The sequence below is a fragment of the Loxodonta africana genome, chromosome 1 (genome assembly GCF_030014295.1).
Source record: "Loxodonta africana isolate mLoxAfr1 chromosome 1, mLoxAfr1.hap2, whole genome shotgun sequence".
NCBI lineage: Eukaryota > Metazoa > Chordata > Mammalia > Proboscidea > Elephantidae > Loxodonta > Loxodonta africana.
In genome coordinates this window covers 140,525,256-140,553,210 of record NC_087342.1, presented here as the reverse complement: position 1 = coordinate 140,553,210, position 27,955 = coordinate 140,525,256, and the positions used below count along the sequence as shown (strand labels likewise).

The 27,955-nt window shown below is 33.7% G+C and overlaps 1 protein-coding gene across 7 annotated transcripts in view; it reads left to right on the top strand.

Annotated features, from left to right (window-relative positions):
- Nucleotides 1–27,955, top strand: part of PHIP (pleckstrin homology domain interacting protein) — a 145,949-nt gene that overhangs the window by 94,754 nt on the left and 23,240 nt on the right. For all 7 annotated transcript variants that reach the window (XM_064288234.1, XM_064288248.1, XM_064288240.1 and 4 more), the window contains 12 exons: nucleotides 995–1,135; nucleotides 4,201–4,277; nucleotides 6,505–6,736; nucleotides 9,265–9,384; nucleotides 12,384–12,491; nucleotides 13,053–13,177; nucleotides 13,308–13,390; nucleotides 16,958–17,069; nucleotides 17,255–17,316; nucleotides 19,365–19,520; nucleotides 20,806–20,926; nucleotides 24,618–24,743. In XM_064288234.1, coding sequence (XP_064144304.1) covers nucleotides 995–1,135; nucleotides 4,201–4,277; nucleotides 6,505–6,736; nucleotides 9,265–9,384; nucleotides 12,384–12,491; nucleotides 13,053–13,177; nucleotides 13,308–13,390; nucleotides 16,958–17,069; nucleotides 17,255–17,316; nucleotides 19,365–19,520; nucleotides 20,806–20,926; nucleotides 24,618–24,743 — 1,463 coding nt within the window. The remainder of the gene's footprint in view (nucleotides 1–994; nucleotides 1,136–4,200; nucleotides 4,278–6,504; nucleotides 6,737–9,264; nucleotides 9,385–12,383; nucleotides 12,492–13,052; nucleotides 13,178–13,307; nucleotides 13,391–16,957; nucleotides 17,070–17,254; nucleotides 17,317–19,364; nucleotides 19,521–20,805; nucleotides 20,927–24,617; nucleotides 24,744–27,955) is intronic.

The window sequence follows — 27,955 nt, the reverse complement described above, 5'->3', positions numbered from 1 at the left end:
GATAGTGCTCCTTTTCCTTAAGTCTTATGTCAGTCTGACTTGTTTCTTTGAAGGTAATCTTTAGGATTTTCCTTTTTTTTTTTAAAAAAAAATATTCTCAGTTTTCACCCCCTGTGTATTTCTTTAATTTCTTCTCTAGTAAACCTTTTCAGTCTGAAAGCTTTTGATATTTGTTTTTGTTATTAAGTTTTGGGTAATTGTTAGCTTATATTTCATCTTCTACCTTAAAGATACACATTTTACATATATGTGGTTGTCTGTTATCAGTTCTTATTTTCCTTCCAAATTTAGTGGTTATTTTTTATTTTATGCATTTCTTATTGATTCTTTTTCATAATTTCCTGGTTTTATGAGACAAGACTCTGCTGTTACTTAATGGATACAATTTTCTTTTATCTCTCTTTCGAGATTGCTTTATTTATTTAATTATTCTGGTATGAATTTTTGTATTTGTTGAGTTTGTCATCTATCTCAGGGTCTGGGACTTCCAGATAATTGTTAGTTGTGTTCTCATCTGCTGTGGGAGACTTTTCCTACATTTATCTTCAGCAAAGAGAACCAGCCAGCCACCTGATGTCCTCTTCTCATAGTGGCAAAGTAGCTTTAGGATCACATTTTGGTTTTCAGTTTGCCTTTGCCTTGTATGTATGCTTCACAGCCTGTGATCCTCTTTCTTATATCATTTCCATAGGTTTGGTGTTAGAGTAGGAGAGTTCAATGTTTGGCTTAGTCTGTTATCATGAATCCTTAAGTCTAAATCACTTAATGAGAAAAAATTTTTTTTTTATAACTTATCAACAAGTGAAATTTCAGTACATCATCACAAGCCTGTGACTTAATGTAATATTAAAATACTTGAGCTGGTACTATAATCTGGATGATATCTTAAATATGAATAAATTCTTTATAATAATAAAAATATAACTGTTAAACTAAAAATAAAAAGCCTACTCTTTAAGCATAATTTGAATAAATGCAATTTACTTTTTTCCAGAATCATGCTCATGAGCATTTCCTAGATCTTGGAGAATCCAAAAAGCAACAGGCAAATCAACACAGTTATCGTACCAGATCTGCATTGGAAGAGACTCCTAGACCCTCAGAAGAGATAGAAAACGGCACTAGCTCTTCAGATGTAAGATCTCAGCTTCATGGGCACATTCTTCAATTTCTGTTTCTATTTTGACTTTAACTCTTTGCATTCGTTGATATATTTATGGATATAGCTCAAAGATGACGTTTTCAGGTCTTATAATGATACTGATAGGTTCAGTAAATGACTGCAGACCTATTATGTATGTTCTAGGCCTGACACACACATTCATAATTTCAAACCCACAAGAGAAATTCCATATGAATTATTCCCATTTTATATATGAGGGATCTGAGGTTCAAAGATGTTAGATTACACATTCACTTGTTAAATAGTATAAAAATCCAAACCAAATCCATTGCCGATTCCGACTCATGGCAATCCTGTAGGATAGAGTAAGTAGAACTGCCCTGTAGGGTTTCCAGGGAGCGGCTGATGGACTCAAACTGCCAACCTTTTGGTTAGCAGCCAAGCTCTTAACCACTACACCACCAGGGCTCCATTAAATGATAAAACCCAAACCAAACCAATTACCGTCAAGTCGATTCCAACTCATAGCAACCTCATAGGGCAGAGTAGAACTGTCCCATAGAGTTTCCAAGGAGCAGCTGATGAATTTGAACGGGTGACCTTCTGGTTAGCTGCCCTAGCTGTTAATCACTGTAAATGATAGGCTGCTAACTAAAAGCTTGGCAGTTCAAATCCACCAGCGGCTCGTTGGAAATCCTATGGGGCAGTTCTTTTCAGCCCTAAAGAGTTGCTATGAGTTGGAATCGACTCAGTGGCGGTGGAATTAAATGGTATGGGGGAATTAAACCCAGGTTCCTTTTACACTAAAGCCAAGCTTTTTAAACTATACCATGACGTTTTAGCCTGTAACTATAACAGTTAATCCATAGACATTCAACAGTTGTGGTTAGTTGTATCAGTTTATAGTTTTCTTAATGTAATTTTTGTATTCTCCCTTATGCATAATTATTTCTATAAATGTTTTCCCTACTAAATTATACATTCCTTTGGCAAAGGGAATGAATTTGCCACCACAAATAAATCCTACTCAGCGCTTAAAACGGTCATTTTCTCCCTGCACCCCGGTTAGGTCATAGACCCCAGTGATCTTAAACATTGACTACTACACAGCTTGGAAGCCTTGTGCTTTTCAATGTTAGACATATATGGAAATTTGCTCAGTGTACCCTCTGTAAGACAGGACAGTAGTTAGATTCATAATTTGAAAGTTTCCTGATGCCTTTAAGATCCTGGTATGGCCAGGTCAAAATGTTGTGTTCATTCTAGCAAAGTGATAAAATATACTGATAATATAAACCTGACACATAAAAATTTGGATATACACACAAAACATAATATATATATATGGGCTAATTATTGGCCTTGTAAAATGTTTCTTCCTTTGAAACCTTTACAATATTTTAAAAATATAAAATTGCTATAAAATGTTTTAAATACTCAGTTTACTAGAAACTTGTAATATGTATTGCCAGTAATACATCTGTTACATAAAGAAAAAATTACCAAATTCTTCATTTGCCTTCAAAACTAATTTGTTTTTATTTTACCATCTTTTTAGAGTAGCTGAATAAATTTCTGGAAGAGTGCATTGAGAACAGAAATACCACATTGGGCATAATATGTTAGTTAATGGAAAGAATCCTGGGTTTTTCTGGATCAAATATTCTGTGTTTCAGTATAATGCTCTTTTGTATTTAAAACTTAGAAATAGTTGTTTCTTTTCTTTCTATTTAAACAAGTAATATACAAAGGGTGGGAATAATCAGATCATTTATTTAGATTTTTTCTCAGTTACATTGACCAGAGATTAAATTTGCTAAATAAAATTTCCCATTGGGTTTTGATCTTTTCATATTTGTTTAGTTTTTTAAGTGTTGTGAATAGTCATATAATGTATACTTTTCATTATTACATTTAAATGGGAAAACTTTCTTCCCAAAACATACTGTTTCATTTAAATAGAAAAGGAATACCTCCTCTTGCCCTCTTGAAAAGTAATCTGAATGTACCCAGCAAGTAATAGTATTGAACCATTCTTGCAGAGGTTGGTATAGGCTTTGTACTAAAATACCTGGGTTTAAAATAGGCTTTGTTGCTTATTAGTTGTGCAGTTTGGACAAATTTCTTAGCCTTTCTTTAAAAAGAAGAAGAAGAAAAAAAAACTCCCCATAACCAGTAGTATTTTTGTGGAGATCAAACGAGATGAAATGTGTAAGATAATTTGAAGTGCCTATAATAGTTCGTAACATACAGTGAAAGCTTAGTAGATGTGTGCTCCTGTTAGGGACTGGAGCATAACACTTATTCAAGCAAGGGGGAAATTGTGTAAGATTTTGTGACGAAAAATATATATATTTTTAAGAAAACAATGCTTTTACAATTAATATCCTACTTTCACTTGTGAATATTTACTAAAGAGAAACAATGTTAGGTAGCTTTTAATCTACTATTTGGATAAAATAAGACAGAATCAAAAACCAAACCCATTGCCGTCAAGCAGATTCCAACACATAGCAACCCTATAAGACAGAGTAGAACCACCCCATAGGGTTTCCAAGGAGCAGCTGGTGGATTCAAACTGCTGACTCTTTGGTTGGCAGCCAAACGCTTAACCACTGTGCCACCAGGGCCCCAAAATAAGACCAGAGGTGGAATATCATTTTTATATGGTAAAGCTATTTTAGTAATAATAAGTAAAATATAAATGTGCCAAATTTTAAGGTTCTAAAAGCATCTAGAGCACAGAAAACTTAGCTTTTAAAAGGCCCCAAAAGTGAAACTTAATTTCATATGTTAACCGTGGAATTTGACATCATCTCATTTAGAAGGTATGTTAAGAGACTAAGAAGACAAAATCAAAGTCTGTTAATCATCTGATGGTTACTCTGAATCCAATATTAATAAGTTTTACATCTTTGGATAAATTTAATAATTTCTCACTTTGTATAAAAATGTAAAAACTGTGTTTGTAACTACTTTGAATCAGTTTTTAATTTAAATATTCTAATATGACTTTTAAATAATCATAGAATATTATTTTTAAAAATTATGTAAAATATGTATTTAATATCTCTTAGGAAGGTGAAGTAGTTGCTGTTAGTGGTGGAACATCTGAAGAAGAAGAGAGAGCATGGCACAGTGATGGCAGTTCTAGGTGAGTGAACGAATTTTTATTTCTCCAAAATGTAATAGAAAATTTTTTATGAAGCAGAAAAATTTTTTTTTTTTAACCAGCAACACATTTTAGAATTTCTATGGGTTTAAAGTTGGTTCTCTAAATATTTTTGTTGTCTAAAATTTAGGACATTTTCTTTCTCTGTTTCTCTAGTAGGACAAACAAGTTGGTTCTTACAACTAGATCTGCAAAATGATGCTTTTGACTTGATCTTAGTTGATATTTCTTGTTGATGTTATTTAGAATACTGAACAACAAAGTAATTTTATCACTGATCTTGAGAAATACTTAAGCATCAACTTATAAAAGTAAAGAGATCCTGTAGAATTTGTGGAATACTAATAATATTCTCATCCATCAGTGGCAGTAAACTTTTATTTTTCCTACTATTGTCACCCTAGTTACCATGCAAGTGAGGATTTCAAGTCCATATTATTGTGGTTCACATTGTTGTAGGGCTAAAAGCCTTGGCTAAACTTGGAAGGTCTTAGTAGCAAGGAGTATAGCCTTTGTACAGTTAAGATTAGTTCCTCGGAGAGCCCTGTGTAGCAGTGGCTATTAAATAGAAGAGTCAGGGAAACTACGAGATGCAGGCTGTAAGGATTCCTTGTATCAGTTCTAGATTCAAAAACTTTCCAGTTCCCACAGCAATGACTCCCAGTAATGATATGCAAGTGCCCATGGCTATGTTGGTTAATTTTCTGTATTTAGAACAGGGTAATAAAGGAGAGACTCTTTTGCCTCAGCAATGAAAATAGAGTATCTCAAAGTGTGAGACAACGTAGGAATTCCTGTATTGAAAGAACAGTGGTGGCTTCAGCAGTTGGGGGCAGTTGTAAAGAATCTGGACTCTGGGGTTTGTAGTTAAGCCTGGCAGCATCAAATCTTCTAAAAGAGCTGGGTATTCCAGAGGGTGTTGACTGTGAAGATTTGACAAGTCTCATTTTCAGTAGGCATGGGCTGGGGTTAGTATAAATAAACGCTCCTTAGTTGAGGATAGCTTATTATTCTTCGATAGATGTTTGCTCTGTAGATGTGTTCCCACCTTTAGATAGTTCTTCAGTAGAGTGCTAAGAAAATGTTTTTCATTTAAGTTCTTAGAAATCATGTTAAATTTAAAACTGAAATCATGCTAGAAAACACCTTGATTATTAAATCTTTATCTGTGATGATTTGGGAAACCCTGGTGGCTTAGTGATTAAGTACTACAGCTGCTAACCAAAAGGTCAGCAGTTCGAATTCACCAGGCGCTCCTTGGAAACTCTGTGGGGCAGTCCTACTCTGACCTATAGGGTCGCTATGAGTCAGAATTGACTCAATGGCACTGGGTTTGGTTTTGGTTGGTGATGTTTTGTCTTGAAGACATATAGGTAAGAGTCTATAAAGAATATTTGGACATGGAGGTGAGGAGGATAAAACTCCAGAAAAATCTGGCGCTTCACTGCTAGGAGTTATCAACAATATTTTATAATAGAAAATAACATAAATGCATTCTTAATTTTTGCAACAATATCACTTCTGTAAAGCTTATGCCTATGAAAGTAAACTGAAAAGAAACGACAAGTGTGATTGGTAATGATACATGAAACAGTAAAGCCTGTGGTTTTCTCAATTATGGAATGCTTTGAAGTATAAAATATTCCTAAAGTGTGTGTAGGTAGAATGCTTTTATCTAAATGAAATTTCCTCTTTACATGCTAAGTTGGCAAGCACAATCTTTCCAATGGGGTGGGGATATTTCTGACTCTGCCAGTTCAAGCTGATCAGTATCCAACCTACCTTTAGAGTACCAACATTCTAGTAAGGGAGTTCCCCCTGTAATGAGCTCCCACCTTCCCTCAAGAAAGGAATCTCCATGTTCCTTCTCAACACTGACACCTCCTCTGCTATCCAAGGTTATCTTTCTAGAATTGAAGAAAGCTGTTTTCTGCTCCTTATTTTTATATGCCCCGTAATATTTTGAACAGAACTCAATTTTTTCTTGAAATCAAACAAATTTGCTGTTTTTTTTTTTTAAGACATTTAAGTTAAACCTACAGAGTTTTAAGAAACTATTTCCAAGGTGATGAGTTGAAAATTAGGGAAATTATTTTTTAGTTCATTAGTATGTACTGTTCTGTCATTCTCTTTTTTAAGAATCTCATAAAACATGGGCTTAAAATTACATCTTGTATTTATGTTTTTTAAATACCGTCTCACCTTCTAGTGATTACTCTAGCGATTATTCTGACTGGACAGCAGATGCAGGAATTAATCTGCAGCCACCAAAGAAAGTTCCTAAACATAAAACCAAGAAAGCAGAAAGCAGTTCAGATGAAGAAGATGAATCTGAAAAACAGAAGCAAAAACAGATTAAAAAGGAAAGGAAAAAAGTAAATGAAGAAAAAGATGGACCAACATCACCAAAGAAAAAGAAGCCCAAAGAACGAAAGCAAAAGGTTGAATTTTTTTGTCATAAGCTTAATATTTTCTATGAAAATAACTTGAAACACATTTTAGAAGTACATCATTGTGGAGGAAGTAATAATAGGGAAAAAAAAAAACTCAAAAGTACACAGTAGTAAAATAGAGTATATCAGAATATATTCAGATTTTTAGATGTTTAGTGTATGGGATTATTTATATTCTAAATATTTTTGAGCATTTAATGTTATTACATGATCAGATTTTTCTTGACAGTCTAAGGGAATTTATTTTTTACTACTTAAAAAGTGTAATGTTATAAAATATTTAATTTATTAGACTGTTAGTTGCCTTTATCTTTTAATCATCCAAGTTAATTGTTGCTGGAAGTAAACAGAAAGCCTAGAGAAAACATCATATGAAATAAGAGTGACAAAAATATTCATATTTGACCAGAAAGTAAATATGAATCTTAAGTAGGATACTAAAAAAGTACGATACTAGTGTTGTAAAAAGCCTTTATTAATTGTGTGTGAACCATAATTAGTTGGTCCTTAGGTCAGTAGTAGTTTTGATTGGATTATTATGTATTGAGACTGGTTAATTTGAGAGATATGAAGGAAAGGAAGAGAGAATATTACGGAAATAAAGTTCTGTCAACTCTTAAAAAAAGTTTGAATTCTTTAACCTATGAATGAAAGTAAGAGGTACTTAGCTATAAAATAACAAGGGACGTATTTTCTGCTCCCCAAAAGACTGTAAATGGAAAGTGTATTTGGATAAATAAAGGAAATTTTTTTAAACCTGCTATTTTGACAAATATAAGTTGTGTTTGTAGTATTAAGTATTAGGGATACCGTAGGGTCTTTATCCTCAGAAAGCTTTGAAAAATTTAAAGAATACATCTGGTCTTATTTAAAGTGTTTATCTTATCTGCATCTGTTGAGCTTTTATTTGCTTTAGCTTTAGGGTTATAAATTACTTTAAATTGGATTTTATAGCTTTCTTTCTTGTTACCACCTCCTCCTTTCATCTGGGGATGCTTTACCAAAGAGAATGCCACCCATTTGCCCACAAATTTTCTCTTTTCCCTCCTTAGTGGTGATAAATTTACACTGACCCATTGTTTTATGTGGTAGACAGATTGGCTAAAGAAAATGGATTTAGCCATGTATCTGATTCGTAAGGTAATTTTGATGAACTTTTGAGGTTTGCAGTGATATATCACGGTGAAAACAATTTTTTTGTCATAAGAGTGCAATTTGATTCATCTGCTCCCTCTTGATTTCGTAGTTGTCAGCAAGCTAATACCATGGGTTCCTTTATTCAGTGCCACATTTGGAGCCACTGATAACTACTTGAAATATTTCAATTTTACTGTTTTGCCTGAAGTTATTATAATAGGATTTGTCTGCTACTAGATTTATGAGGTACAAATTTTAAATATAAGATCAGGATATTATAGACTCTTCCCTTTAAATTTTGGTCACATGATTTGATGCTAGCCTACCAGTAGATAGAATTGTTCTTATTCCTTAGTCTTCTAGTTATCTCAAATGAATATAACAGTAGTTCCTTTCTCTTACATGAATTGTAGAGCTAGAAAGCAACTTTTTGTTAATTGCTGTTGTGTCAGCTCCAACTCATGGCAACTTTGTGTATAACAGCAAAACCTTTGCCCAGTCCTGCACCAGCTCCATAATTATTGATACGTTTGAGTCTATTGTTGCGCCTGTCATGTCAGTTCATCTGCTTGAAGGTTTTCCTCATTTTTGCTGACCCTCTCCTTTACCAGACATATGTCCTTTTGTAGTCATTGGGGAAGGCAACTTAGGGATCGTTGACATTTATTGCATGTGTGACAAAATGAAAATATCTTCTGTATGACTGACTCTTTTTGAATTAATCAAACAAACAGAACAGTAAGGCAGATATAGAAAATACTTATTAAAAAAAAGAATTCTGCAGAGATGAAGTACAGTAAGTCATCGCAGGTGGTATCTTACCTATATTCTTTATGCCCTTAGGAGCTCTAGAAGTTAGGTCAATGAATATTTAATGATAATGAGTGCTTACAGTTTATAAAGCAAATATAAAGGAGTATATATCTACTTCTTTTAAAGACACAGTACTTATTCTTTAAAAAAAAAAGTGTGACTAGCAAGGTGTTTGAATGCCCCAAGATAAAATAGAAGAAATATCACATGAGCTAATATGCATGTGTATGTGTATATATACATATATATATATATTTTTAATACCTTTACATTGTTGTTAGTTGTGGTCAAGTCAATTCTGACTCAAGGAAGCCCCATGTGTGCAGAGTAGAACTGCTCCATAGGGTTTTCAAGGCTGGGACCTTTCAGAAGCAGATTGCCAGGACTGTCTTCTGAGGCACCTCTGGGTGGGTTCAAATGTTCAACCTCTTTTGGCTAGTAGATGAATGCTTAACTGTTTGCATCACCCAGAGACTCCTACGACTACCTCTGTAGTTATTTTTGAAGGGCAGATTAGAGAATAGTTTTATGATAGTACTACTTGACAATGTTCTAAACTTCCTTAGAGATTGGCCGTGGGAGAACTGTCCGAAAATGGTTTGACGTTAGAAGAATGGTTGCCTTCAACATGGATAACAGATACTATTCCCCGGAGATGTCCATTTGTGCCACAGATGGGTGATGAGGTATTTTTAAACTTTAAATATTCTTTGTTTTTTCAGGTAACTTTAAACATTCCTATAGCTCTTACAACAGATCTCTAGAAAGTTGCAACTGTTGATAAAGTCTTCTATTTTAGATGTTTGTAGCTGTGTATGAAGAAAATACCAGTAGGAGGAAGGATCTCATGATAATCTTTTTTATCTTTTATTATATACGACAAATATTGCAATAGTAAATCTAAATATTGGAGGAGAGAATAGAAGTTTTGTTGACATTTTAAAAACGTATGGTTTTTAAAAGAGGGTTTATTGACAGTTCTTTTTCTAAGTTAAAATATAATTCATTCTTAGTTTAAGACTTAAGCATATAGTGTGTTAAAGGCAAAATAAAAATCAGCATTTTATTCTCTGAGAGTATTTCATTTAAAAGCCCCCCAAATGCTCAGAATTGGTTAGATCTTTAAAAAATCTATTATCTAATAATATTTAATTTTTTAAGAGAATGATTGACACCATCATTTTAGACTATGTACTTATGAATTTGAAATGAAAAGGTAAGAACTTAGATCAAAATTTCACACTTAGGAACTATTTCTCATTATTTTATGCACAGATGTTAAGAAGCAGAGTTACTTGGTGTCCAGAAGAATGCCAGTAATAAATTAGAAATTAAAAGAGACTTCTTTAGCGAAGTTCACTTAATCCATATGAAGTGGCAGTAATAATGAAAAAAAGGAACACAGAAAATGTTTACTGCAAGAGTGTCTGTAAAGAAGAACAGTATAAGATAATTCATGTAGAGACCTGTTTGATTTAGTAGACTTGAAGAGTACAGAGTATTACTACATTCGACTTGATGGCAACTAACAGCCACCACAACATAGTACAGTGGTAGATTCTAACAGATCCTGCATTATCAAGAAGAGATTACTTAATATATTATTTCAAGGTGGCCAGAGTGTATTAGTTCTTATTGATTGATTTCCTTTCAAAGTCCTTTTTTTTTTTTTTAATTGCTGGTGCTTAAATAAGTCCTCATTATTCAACACTGTTTTTAATTTGCAAATCTAGACAGCTGGAGCAGTAACGATATTAATGTATACAATAAAAGTATATAGGATATCCCAGCATGTTATTAAGAACATAACATCTTTTTTGTTTGTTTGAACAAATTACTAATTTTTAGTAGTGAGAGGAACACTTAATGTGCCAGGTTACCGGTGTTAAAGTACTAGCTCTACAGCACAGTAGTCAGCTTTTTAAATTTGCATTCAATGTTTAAATTTCATTTCATAAATGAGAATAAACATATGCTCTGTTATCTATCAAGATTTGTGTAAGGACCAAGTAATATAAAAATTTCCATTTTAAAGTTTTCTGCAAATACACAAACCACTCGGTACAAAATCAAGTAGAAACAAATATAAGTGAATAATAAACTTATGATGAGTCTGGGCCATCCACCTGGAAGAGAGAATCCATATCCCTGCCCGTTCCAAAGAAAGGTGATCAAACAAAAAGCAGAAATTACCAAACAGTATCATTATACCACGTGCTAGTGGAGTCTTGCTGAAGATAATTTAAAAACGACTGCAACTGTACACTGACAGGGAACTACTAGAACTTCCCGTCAGATTGAGAAGAGGACGGTGGGACAAGGGACATCACAGCTGGTGGATATTGGCTGAAAGGCGAGAAACTAGAAAGACGTTTACTTGTGTTTTATTGACTGTGCATAGGTATCTGTGTAGTAATAATAAATTATGGCTAGCATTACAAAGAATGGGAACTCCAGAACACTTAATTGTGTTCACACGGAACTTGTACGTAGATTAAGAGTTAGTCTTTCAAACAGAACAATTGGATAGATACTTCATGGGTCCAAAGGTGTGTAATAGGGTTGTATCCTTTCCCTTTATTTACTCAGTATGTATGCTTAACAAATTATGTGAGAAGCCAGACTATATGAAGAATAAAAAAATAGGGCATCAGAATTGGAAGAAGACTCATTAACAACATGAGTATGCAGGTGACACAACCCTGCTTGCCAAAAGTGAAGGTGACCTGAGGACACTTAGTGTGAGGGTCCAAGACCTTAAGTGTGAATTACCCCTGAACGTGAAGAAAACAAAAATCCTCACAACTGGACTGATAAACAACATCATGATAAATGAAGAAAAAATTGGAATTGTCAATGATTTCATTCTACTTGGATCAACAATAAACATCCACAGAAGTAGCGGTCAAGAAATCAAATGTACTCCATCGGGTAAATATATTACAAAGATCTTTTAAAGTTTTAAGAAGCAAAGATGTCACTTTGATGACTAAGGTACGCCCGACTCAAGCCATGGCCTTTTTAACCACCACATATGCACATGAAAGCTGGACACTGAATAAGGAAGACCGAAGAATTGATGCCTTTGAATTTAAGGTGTTGGTGAAGAATATTGGGTATACCATGGACTGCCAGAAGAATGAACAAATCAGTCTTAAAAGAAATACAGCCAGAATGTTCTTTAGAAGCAAGAATGGTGAGACTTCGACACACTTACCGTAGACACATTGTCAGGAAAGACCAACTGCTAGAAAAGGACATCATGTTGAAAACAAGGGAAACCTTCAATGAGATGGGTTACAGAATGGGCACAAACATACCAATGATCATAAAGATGGCACAGGACCGGGCAAGATATTGTTCTGTATACATAAGGCCACCGTGAGTTGGAGCTGACTTGACGGCAGATAACACTTTCTCATGCAACATAGACTAACTTATTTGATCCAAGGATAAAATGGTGAAACCAAGGACACAACATCAATGAAAATATGTTATTTAGGACACTCCGATTATGCTTAAGTGACTTAGACAACTATAGGAAAGGAGGAAGAAAATATCAAAATATTATCATTTCTTTTAGCTTAAAGCACATTAGATTCTCTCTTTACAGTTATAGCTGGTACTTTGCATCTTATGTTAAAAGAAACACAGTTTTTAAATTGTGACTTTATTTACTTTTTAGGTTTATTATTTCCGACAAGGACATGAAGCATATGTTGAAATGGCCCGGAAAAATAAAATTTATAGTATCAATCCCAAAAAGCAGCCATGGCATAAAATGGAACTACGGGTATAGTGTCTATTTATTATTCTTTAATAGTTCAAAAAGGTGCAGTTATGGATTATGGAGAAAATTGTTTTGAGTATTACTGTTTTTACCATAAGAAACTGAATTATGAAGATAACCTTTTTAAATTGAAGCAGTGCTGGGAAGTAGATGGTGTTTAATTTTCAGTCAAGGAAATACAAAATTGAGTGAATTTATATACTCTGATACAGCTTTTTTTTATAATTTGGGTATAAAACAGTTATATAGTAAGAATTAGACAACAATGTTTAAGGTAACCTTCATATTTGTAATTTGGTAAGTATTTCTAGATTTATTACTAGTTTAAAATTATTTAAAAGTCTTTGCAATTGTGTTGGAAAACTCTTACGTCAGTAAAGGTTTTCTTATTTTTGTTTTCTTTCACTTTCTTTTTAATTGAGGTGTAACTTACGTACAATAAAGTGCACACATCCTAAGTATACAGCTCAGTGAACTGAGATTAAAACCTGGAAATGTTTTTCTTGATCATGTTTAGTACTTTATTTTGTAAAGATGGTTTCTTATTTTCTGTATCTTTCTCAGGAACAAGAGCTGATGAAAATAGTTGGCATAAAGTATGAAGTGGGATTGCCTACCCTTTGCTGCCTTAAACTTGCTTTTCTAGATCCCGATACTGGTAAACTGACTGGCGGATCATTTACAATGAAGTAAGGACTGCTGAAAGAAGCAGTGGTTTTTTAGTACTGTAGATTTTTTTTCAAGATTCAGATAAATTCAATCATGTTTTAGATATTATGGGATATTTGGCCTAATAAATTTGTTTCTGTTTATAATTAGATACCATGATATGCCTGATGTTATTGATTTCCTAGTCTTGAGACAACAATTTGATGATGCAAAATATAGGCGATGGAATATAGGTAAGTAATTTATTTAGGAGCCATAGGTGTTTGATTTGTCATTTTTTATTTACAAAGAAAACAATTTACTATTTTTCATAATTTAGAATAAGGTAATCAGAGACTTTTTTTGTAAAAATGTTAATAGCAAAATAAGATGGTGTGTCAGGTATTTTTAAAGTTTAAGAGTAAAAAATATTTAAATATTTTCTCTTACATTTGGTAACTGTGATAACTTTTAAATGTTTCCTTTTAGCTATTTTACATGCTGAATTAAAGTTTTACATATTCAAAAATATTTAAACAATCCAAATTAGAAGCCAAAATAAGTCTTCCAATTCAAAATGTTTAATAATTTTGGCCCAGGCTAATGCTAAACTGACAGTTTTCTTTGATTGGGTAACCCTATTACAAATCTTTATAAAGTATTTAAACAAGATCCAAGAAAACTTTAAAATCTTTAAAATTTCCAGGCATTTAAGATACATTATGTATAGATGGATGTGCTATTCAGTAGAGTAGTTCTCTTAAAAATTTCAAACAGGGAAAGTGTTTGTCATCTTGGAGTCAGGTATATATGTATATGGCATATATGATTTTAAAAAGCATATCAGTTGATCTACCAGTCCATCCCTCCAGTGTCATTTGGAAGCATTGGCATGACAATTTGTCTTTCTTTGGTTGGTTTTGCTAAACTTAGAAATTTACATGTGAGCTCTAAAAAAAGAAATTCGGGAAATGCAAGCTTATCAAAATTAGGGCTGTAGGAGTTACCGGAAAAATTTCATCCTGTGTATCATTTCTCTGGAAGCTTTGAAAGATTATGTTCCACCAAATATGGGAGTAGACCAAGAAAGAGAAAGATATGGAACCCCCTCCGCCCCCAAAAAAAACCAAACCCACTGCTGTCGAGTCGATTCCGACTCATAGTGACCCTATAATCCCAGTAAACAAGAAATCCAGAATAGGGAAGCAGTAGAAAGAATTCCCAAGTAACAGTCAACAGAAGTTTTAGGATGGTAGTTTCCAGCAAGTCTAGGAAACAACCAGTCCAGAAACATAGTATCCAAAAGGGAAGTCTATTGGAAAAAAAAATGGAACTGATAAATTCTAAGAAGTTTGACTTTGTGAGAAATTATATTGAAGAGTATTTTACAGCTTGAACTGTTAGCGGATGTGGAAAGGCTTAATCATAAATTCAGAGAAAACCAAACATAAAAATGAAGCCATTATTAATTTTAGGAGAAACAAAATTATACAAGAAAGGAATTGTATAATTTAGAAATTTGTAGGTAAATTTGAAAAATAGCTAAGGTGAAAGTGTTCATATTCTTTATTATAAGCTTTTGGTACGTTGAACTTTTTAAATTATTTGCTAAAATCATTTTTTTTTTAAAGACATGAGTGTGTCAGTAAACTACGGAACAAATATTAGAGGTTAGGGTAGTCCAGAAGTGAGCTGATAATTGTTGTCGAGTCAGTTCCTACTCAGCAATCCCACATGTGCAGAGTACAGCTGCTCCATAGAGTTTTCAAGGCTATGACCTTTCAGAAGCACGTTGTCAGGCTTGCCTTCTAAGGAGTCTTTGGGTGGATTTCAACCACCAACCTTTCGGTTAGTGGAGCCTTAACCCTTTGTGCCACCCCAGGGGCTTCACTGAGCTGATAATACCCTAGGAAAAGAAATGTGGCAAACATTGGACAAATCAAAGAGGTACTTCAAATGGGACAATGGAATTTTCTCATTTGGATCTTAATTGTACTTTTTTGTTGTTGTTGTTTATTAATAGGTTAATGGTTATTTTAAAGTTAGCATACATTCGGTCTTTCATTTTTGAGGTTCCATGCATCTGCTTGTGAAGTGCCATTTAAAATTATATTAGTAGTATTTTTTCCTTTCATCTGCCCCCAGAAATGTTTTAAGGCTTACTCTAAATACCAGCCTAAAATCAAAGCTGTTGCTGTTGAGTTGATTCTGACTCGTAGCTACCCTATAGGACAGAGTAGAACTGCCCCATAGAGTTTCCAAGGAGCGGCTGGTGGATTTGAACTGCTGACCTTTTAGCTAGCAGCTGTAGCTACGCCCGTGTAGCATATTGCACCATGGTACGCTCTATTCCTTGCTTGGTTCTGATATAAATTGGTTCTGACGTAAGTCAAATACTTTATGAATTTGAAAATAAAACTGAGACGAGTTAATAGAGGTAGTTAATAGGTTGACTCATTTTTTAATAACTGTGTTTAAAACTGTAGAGTACCCTATTTTACAAATGAGGAAAATGAAGCTCTAAAACAACCAATTAATTTGTTCAGAGTCACTCAGATATTTTATTTTTTTATTGTACTTTAGGTGAAGGTTTATAGAACAAACTAGTTTCTCATTAAACAGTAAGGACACGTGTTTTATGGCATTGGTTAACAACCCCACAACATAACACTCTCTTCTCAACCCTGCCACTCAGATACTTTAATAGAACCTAAGTCTTTCAGATCTAACCTCAGCTAGTCAGGAGAAAAAGCACTATAAAAGCCAAGGAAGGAAAGCATTGTAAAAAGGTAGAGAGTGGCTTACAGTGTTCATGTGACACGGAAAGAAGCTGAGAAATTTAGAATAAGAAAAGGCTATAGCTGTTGTAGCTTATTAGGGTCTTTGGAGAAAGCAGTTTCAGTAATACGAAAACAGCTGATGGCAGTTGGGTAAGGAAATAGACACGAGGAATGCCATCTTTTTTACTGTAATTATAGCTAGTCCCCGACTTAACGGCAGGGTTCTGTTCCGACGACTCTGTTTTAAGTTGGTTCTGACATAAGTTGAATACTTTTGTAGTTTTCATAGCCTGCTATACGGCATTGTTTTGAACAGTAAATCGTAACATTGAACGTCTGCAAGTGAACATCTGAGAATGATAACATTAGCAAATTATGTGCTGCAACGTTGTTTGTAGTACATATCACTAATGATACGATGTTAAAAAAAAAAAGGTCATAAGTGTGGTTCGTCATAACTCGAGTATGTACTAAGTTGGGGACTAACTGTAGTTATTTTATATTTTTGTTTTTTACCGAAAAGGGAGTGAGTATATATATGAGTGTTAAAACTTAGGGATAATTGGGATGAAGGAAGGCAGGTCTGATATTTTTGTGGTTGTTTTATTTTTGTTTCTAGGCTGTAGTCTTGATTGTTAGTTGTGGGAGCTTGCCTATGGAAAATAAAGATAGGGTATAAATATATTGTTGAGCAGAAATTATCTAAAATTTATTTTTAAGTCGAAAGTTTGAGGATAGGGCTAACGGTGAATTTAAAATGCTAGATTGGTAATAGAAAAAAGCTTAGGTGAAAGTGAATTTCTTCATACACTAGTATAACTAACAAGTGGAACTGGAAACTGGCAAGTCACTTGACACTTCAAATGTTTATTCCTCAATTTTGTGTTTCTCTTTTTTATTTTTAATGTGTGGATCACATTGTATATATTTTCTGAAATCATACAAGCAGTTTACATATTTTAAAGGTATACTTTGGGAAAAAGCAATAACAACAGCAGCGATAGATTTCAGAGTAATGAAATGGCATTTGTTCTTGTCTAGGTGACCGCTTCAGATCAGTCATAGATGATGCCTGGTGGTTTGGAACAATTGAAAGCCAGGAACCTCTTCAACCTGAGTACCCCGACAGTTTATTTCAGTGCTATAATGTTTGGTAAGGAAGTATTTGTTGTGTTTTAGTTCAGACTGCTTAGCTTTGAATTTTTTTTCTGTATGTTAATAAAATAACAAAGACATGGTCTTAAATACTGAAGAAATTATTTTTATAATGTGAGTTTATGAAAATTTCAGTAAAATATTTAGTTTTTTAATATAAGGATTTTTCTTTCCCCCTTTAAGCTGGGACAATGGAGATACTGAAAAGATGAGTCCTTGGGATATGGAGCTTATACCTAATAATGGTAAGTGTATATTATGCTTTTTGGGTCTACTTTGTAGAATTAACTTCTTAAGAAATCTGATTTGCTCACTTGCTACCACAAAGGGTTATTATGAAGATAAAGTAGAAAATGTTCATTCTTCAAATATTTATTGCACATCTATTTACCCCAGAGGTGGGGAGATGTGGCAGTGAACAGTATAGATATAATCCACCCCGTTAGTCTAACAGGGAAGATAGAAATTAATTACAGCAAACTATGAAAGTGTTTTATTAATAATTCTTCACCCCTATAATGTGAGCACTTGGGGAAAAAGAAATTTTTGTAACTCTAGCAGAGTACTTAGATTAACATAATGATCAAGAGTTCAGGCTTTTAACCAGAAAAACATAGGTTCATATCCTGGCTCTGCCATTTTCTATCTATGTGACTTGGCAAGTTTCTTCAATCCTCACAACCCCAGATTCTTAGGACCCAGCCTTTGAAATGATGTAAAGTAGTATCTTCTTTATACGGTCCCTGTGAGGATTAAATGATACCATGTGTGTAAAGTGCTTATTATGGAGCCTGACACATGAAAAGATATAATTAATAATCCATCTTGCATACGTTCTAACCCCGTCTCAGGATTTGGGAGTTTAGACATAAGTAGTGAATGTGACATCTTTAAGGTCACTGTGGCAGAAGCCTGGAGGTCGCATTTTATTTCCACTTCAAGGCCCATTTTTGTTTAATATTTTTAGAAATACAACACACGCACAGTTGCATTTATACAAAGGTTTGAAAGGATACATTTTAGATTATTAGTAAAGTTTTTTATAGCTGGTAGGATTTTGAGGACTTCTACTAATTATCTTGGTCATTATTCTGTTTGATTTTTAACGATATAAGAAATCAAATAATAAAAATTGAAAAAAGAAAAAAGATAACATCTGACTTGTAACAACTTGTAGCAACTAAATGTAGTTGAACAGTAGTTATTGTAACTTAAATAGATAAAAGATAACTGCTAAAAAAAAGTAAACCCACAGTCTAGTAAACCTTTTAAATGAGAGAATAAATGGTTATGCTGATACTACTAGTTCTTACTTTGCAGAAATTATCACTTTTAGAATTTAACACCAATAATGTGTTTTTTATCTCAGTGCAAAATGACAGCTATTGGAAACTATAAAAATGTCATGCAAGTTGTAACCACGTTACATTGTTTATCTTCAGGTCTTATTTCTTTCCTTTGAAAAAGTTTGAATTTGAAGTCACAATGGACTGTTGTGAATATGAGAGAAAATGAAGCTAATCAGTGTTATAATGCCTTTGCATTAATATCACCAATTCATTCAAAGATATATGTGAATTAGTAATATTAATTATACTGTTCATTTCCTCCCTAAATATATCTGTGTGGGGAAGATGGTGGCTTTTGTTCTGTTTGGATATAAATACATACATAGAGATTAATTACAGTTTGTGAAGCGGAAGAATTTTGATTATATACAGATAGTGGCACATTTCCCACCGTTTCTCTGATTAATCCTAGTTCACAGGAAAAATAAGCTGGCACATTTGTAGATTTTATGGCACTACCATTCTCTAATGATGCCCTTAGCTAAAATGTTAAAAGATTTAGGCATAGAGAAAGCATACCTTCGTCACTTAATAGCAGCAAGCATAAGAGTTATCTCTCAGTATTCATAATTCTCTCTGTTCTTACATAAAAAACACTGAGACTTGATTGAAATAATCCAGGAAAATACCACTTTTATTGTCCCTTGTATATATTTCATAATGACTCTGTAAACTTTGAAATTTGCGTCATATTATACAGATGCTTTCTCCTTTATCTGCACCTTGATTGTAGAACAAACTTTCAATATAATTTTGAAGCAATAATGATCATCTATAGATTATAAGGTTAATATCTTTATAAAAAATAGTTTAAGAATATACTTACCACATTTTTAGAAAATTATACTTTTAGCTTTGTGACAATATTCTTTTTAAAGGTGACCTAAAAATCAATAAATGGCCACATATTTTCACTGCTCTGCTTCTGTTTCTGTGTATTTCAGCTGTATTTCCTGAAGAACTAGGTACCAGTGTTCCTTTAACTGATGTTGAATGCAGATCGTTAATCTATAAACCTCTCGATGGAGAATGGGGTTCCAATCCCAGGGATGAAGAATGTGAAAGAATAGTTGGAGGAATAAACCAATTGATGACACTAGGTAAGTAACAGTAACACATGGATATAGAAGAACCTGGCAAAAAGAAAATGGGAAAGGAAAAATAAGGTATCTCAATTACAATTTGAGGTGCTTATGCAGACAAGTCAAACTTTTTTCATAATATGTCAGTGGTTTTAAATGGAATCATTTTTTGAATGAGGTTTTACACAGAACTCCAGTATCTAATACAGTTGTAAACAGGGTTACTTTAGTTAAATTTTGGCGTGAGGGTATCCCAGAAATGCCAGCAGTACCTCTGAAAAGTCTGGAGAACCCAGTGTGAAAACTGTTGACATATTTCACACTAACATGATGAGAATTGGAGGAGCTGAATTGTAACTGTACGAATGGTTGTGCTGGTTTTCACCTCAACTTCGTATACATATACACCAAGAGAATCTTTTTAAGGGGAATAAAAAGAGGCTTATGAACTGCTTTGCTTCATTAAAAAAAATCAACACATAAACCTTGATTCTCAGAAATCTAGGTTTTCAAAGTAACTCTAGGCTGGTGTAGTGTGATTTGCAGCAGCCTACTATGTTAGTAAGGAATCAGTTACTAAAAGAAATTAATATAAGTAAGAAGAGCAGAAGATACTGGAGATACATATTGGATTATATTCTCATCTGAAGCCCTTTATACGGTTCTAAACACTTTATAAAAATAACCTTTTTAGAAATACAATTTTAAAATTTCAGCAGTATTTAGGATATAAAATAGTTCTGTATATGAAGGAGTGATAATAAGTAGTTTTCGCTCAACCAGTTTACTGTGTGCCGTTAGGTCAGTGCCATTGAGCTATTTTAAGTGGATCAGTTTCCTCCTGCTTGCTTAATATTCCTCAGAATAATATTGTGAAGATGAGATAAGGCTTTGTGAAAGTCAGAGGCTACATATGAAGACAGTGTGTTATTATAGTGTTAATGATAGAACAGCTTTGTCAAAAGCATCATAATATATAGTTTCAGGGATGGCCAGGTATTAATTATGGAAATGTACATGTATGTTCCAGTAGGTTACATGTATATATCATCAGTCATCTGTTTCTCCTACTGAATCTATTGAATATCAATAAATATCCTTAGAATTTTACAATGTAAATATAGCCATAATAAAAAGTAGGAGTCGTCTTCATGTTAGCTAAACTGTATGAATCTTCTGCAAAAAGACAGGAGCAGACTAAATGGCTGCATGCATTCGAACCTCTTGGGTTTGAATGAAAGCAGAATTCTTCTCGAATTATTTTAAGCACTGAAAAGTTCACCCATTCATTCATTTGTTTTAGATATTGCTTCTGCATTTGTGGCCCCTGTGGATCTGCAAGCCTATCCCATGTACTGCACTGTAGTGGCATATCCAACGGATCTAAGTACAATTAAACAAAGACTGGAAAACAGGTTTTACAGGTTAGAACCAGTTAATGTGACTACTACCAAAGAAAAATTAAATGACCTTTCACCCAATTACTGATCTTCTTTAGTAGTGTTTCTCAAATTTTAATACGTTTCTGAATTGCCTCAGGATCTTGCTAAAATGCAGAATTTGGTTCAGTAGGTTTGAAGTGGGACCAAAGATTCTACATTTCTAACAAGTTCTCTTTGATGCTGGTCTGTATTTCTAGGTACTGTTTTTCACTAACTACTAGTATGATTTGATGCTGTCTTCATATTGTTTTTTTTTTAAGCATTTAATTTTCTTCTAGATACCACATTAAAACATGGATTTTTCTTAGAGTAACATAAAAAAATATGTATTCTTTTTATTCATCTTAAGAATACTTAGGAAAAAATGTTCTGAATTTTTCTAATTATATTTTTCATAGAATGACTTTCATTTTTCATAACTGAAATAGAACTAGAGTTAAAAAGTAGGCATAAATTTCACTTAATTTGAATTTTCCTGTCATTCACAATTTTGATAAACATGAAGTTCTTAATCTTGGACAAGTTTTGTAGGTTATTGCTTAAAATGTTTTGTCAAAAATGAGTTTACATGTACAATTTCCACATAATGAAACCGTACTTTTAGTTTTCATTTTTCTTATGTGACTTTTGCTTAGCAGATTAACATTTTAAATAATATTGCATTAAAACTTCCTAACTCAGGGAACTTTTCAATGCATATTTTTTAGTTTTTTTTTTTTTTTTTCTTCTATATAAAATGTTCTTCTGGCTCTTCCTGTTATTTAAATTATAATTACAATATAGTACCAGTGAAAACATTTTTATTCTTTGCTGACTAAAGCAGCATTTCTCAACAGCAGCAGTACTAACATTTGGGGCCAGAAGATTCTTTGTTGTGAGGAGTTGTCACGTGCAACATCCCTCGCCTCAACTCACTAGACGCCAGTAGCAGCTCCCCCCTTTTTAATTTTTATTGTGCTTTAAGTGAGTTTACCAATTCAGTCTCTCATACAAAAATTTGTATATACCTTGCTAAAAAAAAAAAAAAAAAAAAAAATTTTTTTTTTTTTTTTTAATACTCCTAATTGCTCTCTCCCTAATGAGACAGCACACTCCTTCCCTCCACTCTATCTTTTCGTGTCCATTCCGCCGGCTTCTGACCCCCTCTGCCTTCTCATCTCCCCTCCAGATAAGAGATGCCAACATAGTCTCATGTGTCTACTTGATCCAAGAAGCTCATTCATCACCAGCATCATTTTCTATCCCATTGTCCAGTCCAACCCTTGTCTGAAGAGTTGGCTCTAAGAATGGCTCCTGTCTGGGGGTAACAGAAGGTCTGGGGACTGTGACCACTGGTGTCCCTCTAGTCTCAGTGAGGCCATTAAGTCTGGTCTTTTTATGAGAATTTGGGGTCTGCATCCCACTGCTCTCTTGCTCCCTCAAGGGTTCTCTGTTGCATTCCCTGTCAGGGCAGTCATCTGTTGTAGCCGGGCACCATCTAGTTCTTCTGATCTCAGGCTGATGTAGTCTCTGGCCCTTTCTGTCTCTTGGGCTCATAATTACCTTGTGTCTTTGGTGTTCTTCATTCTCCTTTGGTCCAGGTGGGTTGAGACCAACTGATGCATCTTAGATGGCTACATGCTAGTATTTAAGACCCCAGATGCCACTCTCCGAGGTGGGATGCAGAATGTTTTCTTAACAGATTTTATTGTGCCAGTTGATTCAGATGTCCCCTGAAACCATGGTCCCCAAACCCCTGCCACTCTGGCCTTCGAAGCATTCGGTTTATTCAGGAAATTTCTTTCCTTTTGGTTTAGTCCAGTTGTGCTGACCTCTCCTGTATTGTGTGTTGTCTTTGCCTTCACCTAAAATAGTTCTTACCTACTATCTATTTAGTGAGTACCCCTCTCCCTCCCTTCCCTGTCTCGTAACCATCAAAGAATATTTTCTTCTCTGTTTAAACTATTTCTTGAGTTCTTATAATAGTGGTCTTATATCAGCCCCCTTGTTTTGACAAACAAAAATGTCTCCAGACATTGCCAAATGTCTTCTTAGGGGATAACTCGCCCATGCTTGAGAACCACTGGAATAAAAAAAACTATTAGACTTCAGATTCTGATGATTTGTCTGATCTTTCTAGGTACACCTGCTGTTATGTCATTGGTATTTATTAAAAGCAGAGAGACACGGAGGAAATCACCTATGATATGTACCACCTACTCATTCTACCCTTGAAGCATACGTCTTTAAATCTATTTAAACACTACCTGTTAGAAGCTGAAGAGAAGAAATTCTTAGCTATATCCCTCTTTCTCCCTAGACCCTGAAAATGCTAAACCTTAAGAGGTACACTGGGTGCTTCAGAAATGGAGCAAGACATAGAGGATGAGAGAGAAAGCGTTGTTCCTATACACTAGTTGTTGGACTACAGCTAGAAAGATAAGCTGCTGTCTTCTCCCACTATCATTGTAAATATACATTCTCAGAGAAACACTGATAACTGCTAAGGCGTACTCTATTTTCAGATACATTATAACTTAAATAGGCTTTTTAGTAGTAGCCTAGCTTTGCAACCAATTTATGAAAATACTTTTTCAACAAAATACATAAATTAGAAACTGTTTTCCAACATGGTAATGTAGTAGTGAAACTGAGTTATGCTCTTATTTAAGAGAGTGATGTCTGCATTTGCTGTTTTACTGTTTAAAGTTTTTTTTTTTTCCCTCTTCCTTTCACTTATTGGCTTCACACTGCTTACTCTGTTTTTCTCTATGATACTTGTAATTCAGTTTCTTGTTAAAGTGCTACTATCATTTTGCCCTGTTGCTATTAATCTAATGGCCTTGTTTTACACAGCTTTTTATATGGTAACCTGAAGAGACCTGTGATTCTATTATTAGAATGAGCCTTATAAATGCTATCTGAAATCTGTTAAGCCTTTCTGTGTGCTTCTATACCCACAATTATATGATTTTTTAAAATAAATTATAATGTATGTCTATTCACAAATCATAAGAGTTCAAATGTTTTATTCTTTATTATTTCAAGTGGGGCTACATATTGGGTGATATTCTTAGAAATTGGATTTGGATTTTTCTTTAGTTGCAGAAATAAAATAACACCAGATTTATTTTTATCATTATCAATTAGGTGTTCAGGAATAATTTTTATTTAATTGGGTTTGTTGGTAAAGTAATATATGCAAACCATGTTTTTATGTTTTCTTATCTCATAAGCAGACTATTAGCTGTTCATTTTTACATGTCATTAGAAAACTGGAAATATATTGATTAAAACTTTCTTTTTATATAAAAGTCAGATATTCTTGTTACCAAAAATGATACATACTTGACAAAAATAGTAAAGCAAAAACTGAAAGCTCTTCCATTTCTCTTCTCCTGCCACTCCCCCCATAGACATTCTTCTGCCTAGAAGAAGGCACTGTTAATAGTCCAGTGTTTCTTAATTCCAGGCATTTGCTGTGTAAACACATAGTTAATGTTGCTACTTTTTTTGTCCTTAGCACAAATAGATCATACTGTTTTGAAAATGGCCATATGTGTACACACACATATTTAATGTGAGATTCGTGATTGATTTAAGACAATTTGAAAAGTCAGAGTGTCTCAGTTTTAAATCATGTGCATGTATTTGTAAATGTAATGAGATTAAGACTTCTGTATTTTTTTTAAAGGCGGATTTCTTCCCTAATGTGGGAAGTGCGGTATATAGAGCATAATACCCGAACATTCAATGAGCCTGGAAGCCCTATTGTGAAATCTGCTAAATTTGTCACTGATCTTCTTCTACATTTTATAAAGTGAGTCTTTTTGTTTATGGGGCATTGGTATTTAATTATAATAATTACCAGCAATATTTTAAAGTGTAAAATAATTTAAAATGTAAATAGTCATTTTTGATACATATACTGTCACATGTTATCACATAAACACAGTTCCACTTAAAATAGGAAGCATATGTCTACATCTAAAGCAGTAAAAGTTCAGTGGCTAATATTATGAAATCATTACTGTTGTAAACGTTTACTCATTAGAAGTTGTATGTCATAGTTAACATCAGAAACATGGGTGCTTCTCTAAATCCAGATGTTGGACAAAATAATAGTAGTTAACATTTATTTACACATACTGTTTTACATAAATTAGCTCTTATAAACCACATAATTTTATGGGTGGGAGAGGTAATTATCTTCTATTTACAGTTGAGGAAACTGAGGCTTATGGAGGTTAAATTGTCTAAGGTTGAACAGTAAATGAATGTCTGCCTTCTGATTTGAGAATCTTATCATCTTAACGCTATAATGTCCTTGTCAGGTTTATAGACTGGTTTTTAAGTAGTCTGGCTAAAACCAAAAAACCAAACCCATTGCAGTCAAATTGATTCCGACTCCATAGCGACCCTCTGCAGGAAACTAAATTTAACTTTCAAGAGTTTCCTTCCTCAGAGTCCAGTTTACTTCCTTATTCCTTGATCCCATAGCAGGAGTGATAACTACAACTTACTAAGGCAGCAGCACTTTTACTTCCTTGCCTCATGGATTTTATGTAGACATAGAATGAATTCGAGCCAAAGAAGTGAATCACATATTTTGTACAAAATACAGCTCTGAGTCCATATTAATGTTACTATTTTATAAATTTTTTTTTTTCTGGTTAATAAGAGATAACAATATCTTTTATAATTTTATCTTGAATATTAATCAGCTTTCATTGTTACATAAAAGGATTACTCAGGATTTTTTCTTTTTCTGAACATCTCCAGCTTCATACTCATTTATCAGTATGATCTTAGGATCCCTTTTCCTGGTGTAAGTTGGTGTTTTTGCTAAGGAATGGAAGTAATTTCAATGTTAAAAAGCACCAAACAAAATTAATAAGATAAATTTTAATGCCTTTCATTCTCATTCTTTAAAGAAGTCTATGGATGTTTTTGGGGTTGTTATTGCTAATGCTTTTGTAAAGTATCTTCAGTAAAACTGATAATCAGGCATTAACTGTCCTCTAAAGACCGTTTATGTAACTTGGTTACAACAGCTTTTATTTTAACAGTAAGGTTTAGTCTGTAATTTTATAAGGGCTATTTGTATATACTTTTATTTTTTTCAAAGAGATGAATTAGAATCATGATACAGTTAATTCATATTTTAGTGAGATAATTATTTTGAAATGTCTTATATCAGATTAATATAGTATTTAAAGCATTTATATTGCATATCACTGAAGATAAATCCACCTGGCATTTTTTTGGTGTGTACAATTTGTTAGAATCTATTTTGGCTGACAGTTTTCAAAATGTCTTGAAATTTTAATTATTGTACTTTTTGAAGTTTGTTATTCTGCAAGATTCCAAGCAATAGATATATACAGAATGATGTAATATAGATACTTGGAGATAGAAATAACACAGTATTTTAATGTCTTCATACAATTTCATAGGATAAATAGAATTCAATATAAGGAAGGCTGTGATAAGTAACGAGAGTTTGCGTGAAGGTTTAGATGAAGATAGGGTCACTTTTAGCTAATAGGGGAGAAGTACATTAGTCTTTTTAGACAAGGTAGACATTGATGGATTCAGGAGAGTTTAGATAAAAGAGAAGCCATTGTTAAGGGTTTTGTTAAGGGAAAAGTACAGAGTTGATGAGTGGAAAGTAATGGGGATACAATGCTGTAAACTAAGAGTTTGGCTTACATCATGGAGAGCCTTAAGTGCCTATCCAAGGAACTGGACTTTAATATGCAAGCTGGGAGCAAGGGACTGTTGAAAGTGTTATAACATGAGAATAATATGGTATACAGTATGCCTTGAAAATATTACTTGGACTACAGTATCTAACATTAATTGATAGGAAAGAGACAAAAGGTGTAAATAGTAGATGGGCTGCTGCAGTTGACACGTATTGGGTGATGAGGGCTAATTTATGGATGTTGGAAATGAGCAGATACCAAGAGATTTTGAGGGTAAAATTTATAGGACTTGGCCACTGATTGGGTATATTAGAATGGGGAGAGAAGGAATGATGAAAAATACAAAGATTCCTATTACTGTGAGAATGGTAATGCTGTTTTTAAAAAACAGAAAAAGGAGAAAGAGTGGGGAGTGACAATTAGGTTTAGACATGTGGAACATTAGGTGATAGTAGAAGGTTCAGGAGCAGAGTTAGGATAAATTATAGGACTTTGGAATTCATTTACATGAAAACTTTACATATGTGTAGTTTCATCGGGGCAAAGGATATAGTGTCAAGAGAAGATGACTAAAGACAAAATTTTACAGAATGTCTCCATTTAAGAATGAAAGCAGAAAGGAATTGAAAAGAAGGTGGAAATATGAAAAAAAACTTGGAAGGAAAAGGGAGGACGGAGTCAAGAAAGCAGTTAATAGAATCAAATGGAGCAGAAATCAATGAATTGAAAACACACACACACAAATACCATTAGATTTGGTAAGTGGGAGATCATTGATGACCTTGAGGAGAGCAGTTTCACTAGAGTAATTAGGAACAAAATTTATCAGTATAGGATAGTATTTTTTAATATTTGTATGTTTGTGTGTGAAGGAAGAAAAAGTTGAAATTAAGTGGTTATCAGGGATATAGGTTGTTGTTGTTGTTGTTGGATGTCATCAAGTTGATTCCAACTCAGCAACCCCATGTGAAAAAGTAGAACTTGCCCGTAGGGTTTTCTAGGCAGTAATTTTTATGGGAGCCGATGGCCAGGTCTTTCTCCTGTAGAGCAGGTGGGTAGGTTTGAATGGCCAACCTTTTGATTAGCAGCCGAGTGCTTACTTATTTCTTTATAAAGGTATAGAGGCCGAGGGAAGAGCACTGGAGTAAAGATTCTAGAGACAATAGGGAAGGTAGTACCAGGGGCTGGAGTAAGGGAAGAGGAGGGACAGGAGGAAAAGAAAATAGGTAAAGAACAATAAATATTACAGTGGAAAGAATCAAAATTGAAGCAGCTCAAATGGGGGACTTGAATTTTCTCAGAAAAGAGGAATCAAGACCATTGT